The sequence below is a fragment of the Ruditapes philippinarum genome, unplaced genomic scaffold, assembly GCF_026571515.1.
Source record: "Ruditapes philippinarum isolate M1 unplaced genomic scaffold, ASM2657151v2 ctg16805_1_1_1_1, whole genome shotgun sequence".
Taxonomy (NCBI): Eukaryota; Metazoa; Mollusca; class Bivalvia; order Venerida; family Veneridae; genus Ruditapes; species Ruditapes philippinarum.
The window spans coordinates 23307-34681 of record NW_026861628.1 but is presented as its reverse complement, the minus strand read 5'-3'; the positions used below and the strand labels follow the sequence as shown (position 1 = coordinate 34681).

Genomic DNA, 11375 nt, shown 5'->3' with positions numbered 1-11375 from the left:
CAATTGTAATAGAATTGAAGTACATTATCTTTGAACTTTTTAAAATAAGCAACAAACTAGGTTTTATGGTTGCATAAGGTCAAGGAATAATTTTACTTAAGTTTGCATTATTATGGTTGGACTTGGATCAAAATTTTGATTATCGAATTTGCCAAATTTTTTGTCAGCTCTTTTCTTTAACATGTAGTATTACAAAATAACACATTTCCCCTTTTTTTAAAACAACTTCTTGTAAGTTAATAGCCAACCTTTAAAATAGTACAGAAGGGGCAGAAATAATAATATTTTATTTTGGGTATAATGGCTTAATGGCCTTTAATATCTTGAAATAAGTTATACATTTGACATTTAAGGGAAAAAAACCTTTAACATAAGTTTACCAGTACTGTACCATTGTGATGTTGGAATTTAGTTTTGGAAATTTGATTTATTTACCTAGAAATCCTTAAAATCCACAAAATAAGCAATTTGGTTTGGGGAAGTGGTTAGTTTGATATTTCAATAATCCAAAACTTAACAGTAACCAGAAGTTCTTTGATGCCAATTGCCTAAAATCATCCATGGTTTTTAAAACGCAAACTTCGTTAGCTCTCTGGAATAGATGATTTTTTACCTCTAACATGTAACATTAACACAATGTGATATTTTAGTATTGATACAAAAATATTTCCTGTCTTGAGGGTTTTAACACAGATTTTAACACATTTTTTTTGTTTATACCTTTGCAGATGATTCACCTAACTGACTTTCCTGGAAAATTTAACTAGTAACTACCAATTTCTATATAAGTGATCTAACTATTTCTACATGATTTTTTAATCAGCAGTGAGAAGGATAATGTTGAACTATAAACCCCTGGATTATTTATTAAATGCTCTCCCTATTGAGCTAAAGCAGGCAGGCCAGAGCGAATCCTGCAACAAACAGTTGTAACTCACATTAAATAAAAGAGATTCAACCATTTTCATATAATTATCATACAAGTATATATAATATAACAACCCTAGTTTAAGCTTTTCATTTATTTACTTATTTTTTTCTGCTTCAGTTCTAAGTCACACAAACAGAGTATAGGTCATTATTTGACAACTTTTCCAACTTTACTGATGAAAGAAGACCCCCCAAATGTCCGTTCTGTGCATTTTTTTTTCAGGCCACAAACAGGCACCTGAGTAGAACCAGAGAGGTTCAGTTAGCTAGCTGGATGGCTTCCTGATATATAAAAGAACCCAAAGTCTCTGCTGTGATTCAAAGCCTCTGAGAATACAAGTGATCTAAAGGCCCAATTACCCTTTGAACAATTATCTTATAAAATAAATTAATAATGAACATTATTTCAGTGTAACAGAATAACACCTGACTAATACATTGTTATTCCATCTAATTCCAAATTATCTTAAGTCTACAGCAACCTTAATTTCAGCACATTTTAAACCATAACATTAGAAATTTTCACAAGAGATTAAATCTTCCCTAAATTTGTGTGTAGTTTGTAATAGTGGCCCACCAGTGTAGGTAGGTATTTTTAATAAGATATTTCAAAACTAGATAGTTGGTAATAGTGGACCAGCAGTGTAGGTAGGTATTTATAATAAGATATTTCATAACTAGAAAGTTTAAAATAGTGGCCCACCAGTGTAGGTAGGTATTAATAATAAGATATTTCAAGACTAAATAGTTTGTAATAATGGACCACCAGTGTAGGTAGGTATTTATAATGAGATATTTCAAGGCTAGTTAGTTAGTAATAGTGGCCCACCAGTGTAGGTAGGTATTAATAATAAGATATTTCAAAACTAGATTGTTTGTAATTGTGGCCCACCAGTGTAGGTAGGTATTAATGATAAGATATTCCAAGACTTGATATTTTGTAATAGTGGCCCACCAGTGTAGGTATGTATTTATAATAAGATATTTCAAAACTAGATAGTTTGTTATAATGGACCACAAGTGTAGGTAGGTATTAATAATAAGATATTTCAAGACCAGATAGTTTGTAATAGTGGACCACCAGTGTAGGTAGGTATTCATAATAAGATATTTCAAGACTAGATAGTTTGTGATAGTGGCCCACCAGTGTAAGTAGGTATTTATAATGAGGTAAATAAGGTTGAATAAGATTTAATAGTGGGCCACCAGAGTAGGTAGGTATTAATGATAAGATATTTCAAGACTAGATTGTTTGTTATAGTGGCCCACCAGTGTATGTAGGTTTTAATAACAAGATATTTCAAGACAAGATAGTTTGTAATAGTGGCCCACCAGTGTATGTAGGTATATATAATGCTGTATAGTAAGGCTGAATAAGATTTTAATAGTGTGCCACCAGTGTAAGTAGGTATAAATGATTAGATATTTCAAGACTAGATAGTTTGTAATAGTGGCACACCAATGTAGGTAGGTATTTATAATGAAGTATATTAAGGTTGAATAAGATTTAATAGTGGGCAACCAGTGTAGGTAGGTATATATGATCAGATATTTCAAAACTAGATAATTTTTTGATAGTGACCAAACAGTGTAGGTAGGTATTAAAATAAGATATCTCAAGACAAGATAGTTTGTAATAGTGGCCCACCAGAGTAGGTAGGTATTTAAGATTAGAAATTTCAAGACAAAATGGTTTGTAATAGTGGCCCACCAGTGTTGGTAGGTATTATAGTAAGATATGTTAAAGATTTATAGGATTTAAGAGTAGCCCACCAGGGTAGGCAAGTATTAATAATTAAATATTTCAATACTAGATAGTTTCTAATAGTGGCCCACCAGTGTAGTAGGTATTTATAAATTGAGGTATCAGTTAAGGTTGAATAAGATTTTAAATTAGGGCCCACCAAAGTGTAGGTAGGTATTTAATGAATAAGAATTTTCCAAGACTAGATAGTTTTAATAGTTGTTCCCACCAAGTGAGGTAGGTTATTTATAATTTAAGATATTTCAAGACTAGATAGTTTTGTAATTTAGTGGCCTACCAGTGGTAGGTTAGGTTTTTAATAAAACAGTAATAAGAAATAATATTTCAAAGGGATAAAATAAATTTTGTAAGTGGCCAACCAAAGTTTAGGTAGGAATTTAAATTGATAAAAATATTTCCACTAGACTATTATTGTTTGTAAATTTTACCCACTTGGTAAGGTTTATTTTTATAATAAGAATTTCAAGGACTAAAATTTGTTTGTAATATGGCCCACCGTGTTGGGTAGGGATTTTTAATTAAGATATTTCAAGACTAGATAGTTTGATGTGTAATAGGAACCCACCAGTGTTAGTGAGGTATTTAAAGAATTTTGTTTTTCAAAGACAAGATTAGTTTGTAAAGGGCCCCACCAAAGTGAGGTAGGGGTATTATTAGTAAGATATAGGCACCATGTTAATGAATATAAGGATTTTAATAGTTGTGCCACCAGGTGTAGTGAAGGTATTAATTTAGACATTTTAAGACAGATAGTTTTGTGTAATAAATAAGTGGCTCACCAGTTAGGGTAGTATTTATAATGGAGGTATAGTAAGGTTGAATAAGATTTAATAGTAGGTCCTCTATTGGGTAGGTAGGAAATTAAATGATTAAACATATTTCAAGACTAAGATGTATATAAAAGTTGCCTGCCCAGTGTATGTAGGTATTTAAAAATAAGATATGTTAAGGATATATAGGATTTAAGCGTGGCCACCAGTTGTAGGTAGGTATTAATAATAAGATATTTCAAAACTAGATAGTTGGTAAAATAGTGGACCAGCAGTGTAGGTAGGTATATTATAATAAGGAAATTTTTCCAATAACTAGAAAGTTTGAAAAAGTCGCCCGCCAGCGCAGGTAGGTATTAATAATAAGATATTTTCAAGACTAGATAGTTTGTAATAGTGGACCACCAGTGTAGGTAGGTATTAATTTAATGGATATATTTCAAGACTAGTTTAGTTCAAGTAAAATAGTGGGCCCACCCAGTGTAGGTAGGTTATTAATAATAAGATTATTCCTAAGGGAACTATATAGTTTGTTAATTGTGGCCCACCAGTAGTAGGGTAGGTATTCATAATTAACGATTATTTTCAAACTAGAATTTTTGTGATTAGTGGCCCACCAGTGTAGGTACGGTATTTATAAATGAGGAAATAAGGTATGAATAAGATTTTAATAGTGGCCCACCAGTGTTAGGTAGGTATTAATGATTAAACGATATTTCCAAGACTAGATTGTTTGTTTATAGTGGCCCAACCAGTGTATGCACGGTTTTAATAACAAGATATTTCAAGAACAAGATAGTTTGTAATTAGTTTTGCCCACCCAGTGTTAGGTAGGTATATATAATGATGTAAAGAAAGGCTGAATAAGTTTTTAATTGTTTGCCACCAGTTTTAAAGTGGGTTTTAATGTTTAGATTTTTCAACGTAGTTTAGTTTGAAATTTAGGGGCCCACCATTTTGTTAGGAAAGGTTTTTAATAAGTTTTTTTTAAGGTTGAATAACATTTAATATGGGAAACCAGTTGGTAGTTAGTAATGATTAGATTTTTAAAAACAAAGGAAAATTTTTATAGGCCCCAAAATTTTTTAGGTGGGGTTATAAAATAAAAATATTTTCAAAAAAGGGATAGTTTTTAATATTGCCCCCAGTGTGGGTAAGTTTTTTTAAGATTAAAAATTTTAAAAAAGACAAGTTGGTTTTTTTAAATAGTGGCCCACCATTTTTTGGTTAGGTATTTTTAGTAAGATATGTTAAAGATATATAGGATTTAAGAGTAGCCCACCAGGGTAGGCAAGTATTAATAATTAAATATTTCAATACTAGATAGTTTCTAATAGTGGCCCACCAGTGTAGCTAGGTATTTATAATGAGGTATAGTAAGGTTGAATAAGATTTTAATAGTGGCCTACCAGTGTAGGTAGGTATTAATGATTAGATTTTCCAAGACTAGATTGTTTGTAGTAGTGGCCCACCAGTGTAGGTAGGTATTAATGATAAGATTTTCCAAGACTAGATAGTTTGTAATAGTGACCCACCAGTGTAGGTAGGTATTTATAATAAGATATTTCAAGACTAGATAGTTTGTAATAGTGGCCTACCAGTGTAGGTAGGTATTCATAATAAGATATTTCAAGATAAGATAGTTTGTGATAGTGGCCAACCAGTGTAGGTAGGAATTTATGATAAAATATTTCAAGACTAGATTGTTTGTAATATTAGCCCACTTGTGTAGGTAGGTTTTTATAATAAGATATTTCAAGACTAAATTGTTTGTAATAGTGGCCCACCAGTGTAGGTAGGTATTTATAATAAGATATTTCAAGACTAGATAGTTTGTAATAGTGAACCACCAGTGTAGGTAGGTATTAAAGATTTGATTTTTCAAGACAAGATAGTTTGTAATAGTGGCCCACCAGTGTAGGTAGGTATTATAGTAAGATATGTTAATGATATATAGGATTTAATAGTGGGCCACCAGTGTAGGTAGGTATTAATGATTAGATATTTTAAGACCAGATAGTTTGTATAAATAGTGGCTCACCAGTGTAGGTAGATATTTATAATGAGGTTTAGTAAGGTTGAATAAGATTTAATAGTAGGCCTCTATTGTAGGTAGGTATAAATGATTAGATATTTCAAGACTAGATGGTATATAAAAGTGGCCTGCCAGTGTATGTAGGTATTAAAATAAGATATGATAAGGATATATAGGATTTAAGAGTGGCCCACCAGTGTAGGTAAGTATTAATAAATACCTTTTATATTTCGTTCACTGTATCATACATATTATGCAATAAATCTGGGCGGGATGTGGTCAGTGCAGTTCAAATTACAAATGAAAGAAGGAATAATCCTTCGGATAATAACTTTTTAGGATTGCAATATAAATGACTAGCAGGTCTGATTGCCCCCTAATAGTTTGTTGACACCACTTGAACGTGTGAAAAACATAACCATCACAGGTCATAAATTACGTAGCATATTATGCGACCCTTTTGTTCACAAAGATCATTTATCATAGCGGCATAAATATATTTCACAGTGAGAAAGACACACAAAAACACGGTTAGAAAGAAAGAAAAAATGAAAAAATACACGTCAGTAAATTTATCGAATTAGAGGCTGTTGATCATTTAGAAGTGAATAGTTTTGATATTATGTAAGTAAACAAATTATATATACGCCGAAAATTGCATAGTTTGTAAAAGAAATTAGAGCCTTGATGATGTTTGTTTGTCTGTTTTATTTCTCTCTCTTTTTGTTTACAATCCAGTTGAATAATTGAATGGCTATTTGTGTTTAAAAATCGGCGGCGTATCTGGTCGTGTTCAGTTAAGCACTTAACATCAAAAGAAAATCTTTATTTTTTTACATACTCTTCGATTAGAAACAAACACTTGTACAATACGCAAAATGACAGATAACAAACAATTGATATTTTGATGTATAACATAAGTATAACAGAACAGAACAGAACATATATTTTATTTTGAATTAAGCATATACAGCTCATGTTCATATACAACAAATATATACATGCATGAATATGAAAAATGGTAAACGCATATCAATAAATGAAATAAACTAGTGAGAGTGTAATACAACACACGTAATATTTACAATCCTTATATAACTTTAAACAATACAACAAGGTGGTCTTATATAGCATTATCCGGCATTCAATGAATCAAATCTTAATTTAAAAGCTTTATTACAATATATAGCTAATTTTGTTAACACTGACTTCCTTTCTGAATTCAGCAATTCTAAAAATTTAAACATGCTAGGGTTTCTTGTAAAATAGTTGGATATATACTGTTTCCTAAGAGAATCATACAAAGTACAAATCAATACAAAGTGATATTCATCTTCGATGTCATTATTGTTGCAAATAGTACTTTCCGGTCATTTCTATCAATATTATTGTGTCTACCTGTTTCTATTAATAAATTGTGAGATGATAATCTAAGTTTAGCTAATATATTTCTTAATTTCATAGAGTCAACAATATCCAGGTATTTAGACCTGCTAAAATCGGTTTTGATATGTTTATACAAATACAAAGAAGAACAAATATGTACACTAGAATGCCAATTTGTTATATAAATATCTTTTAAACGACCATGTAGGACTGGTATTAATATATTTAGCTTAACTGATTCTGGATACATCCACACATCATTAAATCCAGCACTTTGCCAAAGTGGTTTGACTTTAGACAACCAATTTACAGTATTAGACTTTGACTTTATATCCAATCTCTGACAATTAACAATATAATTTAATATACAATTGCTTGTTTTATTTTGGTATATTTTTAAAAAATATTTAACAATTCTTACATGACGTGAAATATATAATGGAAATCGGCCTACTTCTGCAAACAGTAAAAGAGTATTTGTTGACATTTTTACATTAAGCAACCATTTACAGAACGTCCTATGTACAATTTCCAAATTCTCCGATAGTAGGCTACCCCATACCTCGCAACTATAATTTAGAATTGGTAGAACGTATGCATCAAACAGATTGAACATAATATCAATGGGAACTTGCTAATCTTGTGTTACATTAAATAATGAGCTCATAGCCCGTAGTGCTTTGCCTTTTAGTGTGTTGGTCGCTGGTATGAACGAACTTCCGCTAGACAAAACAATACCTAGGTAATTAAACGTTTTTACAATTTCTATATTTAAACCCCCATATATCCACTTATACCTTTTATTTAAAACTCCGCCCTTTCTAAAAACAACAATCTTAGTGTTATCTACGTTAACAGTAAGATGCCATTTGTTACAATATTTTTCTAAACTATTTAAGGGATACTGACCAAACTAATAAAACATGTAAAGAAATTAACTCCTTCTTAAACTATCTTAAAAAACACTCATTACTTGAACATAAACATATTGAATATCTCACTGCTAAAAATTGCAGAACACCTGTCTTTTATTTACTTCCGAAAATACATAAAACCAACAACCCTGGACGCCCCATAGTATCAGCATGCAACAGTCCAACGGAAAAATTATCTGAATACGTCGACTATTTTATACAACCCCTAGCAAGAGACATACCTTCTTACATCAAAGACACAAATCATTTTTAGAATGCATTAGGAAAATAAAAAATGTACCCAAAGATGCTCTACTTGTCACAATTGACGTCACAGCCTTATACACAAATATTCCACACAGAGAAGGTATATAAGCAGTAAAACACCCACTGGAAAAACGTAGTCTCAAAGAACCGAAAAACTTGGATACTTTTACGCTTCTTACACTTTATACTAAAGAAAACATGCTTTAAATTTAACGGAAATACTTACGAACAAATATCGGGAACCACCATGGGCACCAAATGTGCACCAAGTTTAGCAATATTATTCATGCACGAATTTGAACAAAAATTCCTAATAACGTACCCAATTACACCATCGGTCTGGTGGCGCTACATAGACGACATCTTTTTGATATGGCCACATTCTCGACAGGAGTTGAACTCCTTCATCATGGCCTTAAACAGTCAACACAACACAATAAAATTTACCTCTGACATCAGCGATAAAGAGATCCACTTCCTGGACGTAACTGTCAGAAAAGATACCTACGGGAACTTATCCACCACACTATACACTAAACCTACAGATGCTCACATGTACCTCAACTACACATCGTTCCATCCGAAACACCAAAAGAAAAGTATACCATACAGTCAAGCTCTTAGAATTAGAAGGATATGCAGCACTTAAGAATCATTTCTGGAATGCAGCAAACTACTTACCGATAATCTACATGCACGTGGCTATCCAAAAGCACTTATACGAGAAGCTATCAAAAAGGCGAAAATCAACCATCTTAATGACACAAAACACCACTCTTCACACGAAATAATACCGTTAATCGTCACTAACAACCCAAGATTACCTAACATTAACAAAATTATTAACAAATATGAACATTTACTAAAAACTGATTCTAACCTAGCAGATTTAACAAAGCACAGAATTTTAACAGTTTATCGTAAACCTGACAATCTTAGGAATATCTTAGTGAGATCTTCCGATCCTAAAATCATAACACATCCCTCAGGTTCCAATATCTGCTACCGAAATTGGATAGCATGTTCTCTCTAAAAACCAAACAAAATTAATGTCAAAATTAACACAACTGGAAAAACGTTCAAAATTAAAGGATCTTATGATTGTACAAGTAGCAGCATCATCTACTTAATTACATGCCTAAAATGCGGCATCCAATATATAGGTCAGTCGGGTAACACAATTCGAGAACGTCTGTATGGACATATTAATGACATACGTAATAAAAATGACGTAAAACCTGTCTCTAAACATTTTTTCCGCCAACGGACACAACATTTAAAGACGTCGACGTCACAGTCCTAAGTATGACACCTAGAACATAAACATCCGCCTTAGAAAACAGAAGAAACCTACATTGAATTATTTAAAACGAAATCACCTAACGGACTTAACTTAATACAATAATGGAAATAACAGATATGAAAAAATATTCAAAGCAAGTACCAGCACCGGCAGATTCATTCAAACTTATATAAAAAAAATTACGGCAATGTTTAAAATGTAATAAATTCATCAAAGGATCCAAATCAAACTTCAACCGACACTACAAGACACATGAGAAAACAATTACGATGTTCATATGCTTCCATTGTGATCAAGAATACACAAGAAGGGACATTCTTAAAAGACACTGCCGTCAAATACACGGCATGGAAATGCAAAGATACCAAACCAAAACGGAGAAAAGAACAACTGACTTAGACGAAATCAAACCAGTAAAACCATGGCAACCACCTTTTGAATGTACATTAAACACGAAACCAACAACTATACCTAAATTTCGAATCGTTCAAGGACAAAAAAATTGGCTAGCCAAAAAATTTACACAATATAATCATGTTTTTTACCAACCCTAGAGTTAAGATCGCCCGAAACAAATACTTTTCCTAATGTGCTATATCTATTTTCGATTGACTATGATTTCCCTAAAGAAATACAAGAAGCCCGATCCCGCTTGTATCCACGCATGAAAGGTCTTAAAAGACAGAACCCCCAGGCTAAGATCGTAATGATATACCCGGCCAAGCTCCTCGTGGACGGTAAACTTATAGGCGACGAGCTACCAGAGTGGAATTCTTATATCAGGGCCAATCGTCTGGACTCTTTGGGTACCCAGGTGCATATGTTCGAAGTGCTATGTATGGTAATATCTCCATGCAGACTGGTCAACATGCGATGACGCAATCTGGAAACATGCAACAATCAATGACAAACTTACCAAGCTACGGGGTACAGGCTCATGTGGGTAACTCTCCTTCAAGTAATCCATACAGCATTGGTAATCACCAGTATAATGTCCAACAGAATCCAAACACTTATATAGGATATACTGACCCCAGTCCGAATCCTGCTCCTTCACACAAAATATCTAATTCTATGTCCAATACGCAATCCCCGCTACCTTCCCAGCACCCTACAATTGCTCCACCAAACTATATCCCTGTGTGCGTTGGCAATAACTCAGTTCAGCATACACAAACAGGCTTTTCTGGGCCTGAGTGCGACATGTCATCTCATCAACACATCATTAGTACTGATACCACGAGCATCCCAGTAGTTCCTACACAAATGCACCCTACAGTGCAATCCACTCATGTCATTCAGACTAACACTATACAGTCAGAATCCATGCCGGGTCCTAAGTCAATGAATTCCCTTAGTTTTTCCCTAAACTCACATCTCTATTTCCAAAATATCCACGAAACCCATGTCAAATCCCTTCACAGTGAGTCTGTACATGAAACACTTCCAAAAACACTAAGTGTCGAGAAAGTGAAGCAGGCATCTGAATCTATACAGGCTGATTACACACAACGGCAGAGTCGTGGGCGTGCACGTAATCCACGTGCTGCGTCTAAAGTAAGAGCGCATTCAGCCGTACCATATAGACGACAGAGTGTTAGTGTTACGCGGCATAACAATCGTAGCTCACCTGTTGCTATAAATAGACTTGTTGAGCAGGTAGCTAGTGTGCATCATGCGGAACAGGATAAACCGTGTGGAGATGGGTTTTCCCCTACTATGGTCAACAATAACAATACAGTCAAGGGTCAGTAGGACACAGCTGAGAAGGTCACGCTTAGGTGTGCATTGCTGAATGTACAGGGTTTAAAAACGAAACGAACTGATAAATTAAAATCGCCTGAACTGCAGTATATATTTAACTCACACGACATTGTATTATTTACTGAAACTTGGTCAAATGAAAGTGTTGATTTGCATGTTAATAATTTTCAATATTACGCTTTACATAGAACTCAGAACAAAAAATCTAGCAAAAGAGATTCTGGTGGTATTATTGTATATT

General features: G+C 33.2%; 1 protein-coding gene across 1 annotated transcript; it reads left to right on the top strand.

Annotated features, from left to right (window-relative positions):
• Positions 1-10243: 10243 nt before the first annotated feature.
• On the top strand, positions 10244-11125 carry LOC132716348 (putative uncharacterized protein DDB_G0290521). Its single transcript, XM_060699606.1, has one exon. It carries the CDS (start codon positions 10244-10246, stop codon positions 11123-11125), a length of 882 nt encoding a protein of 293 aa, XP_060555589.1.
• Positions 11126-11375: the final 250 nt, after the last annotated feature.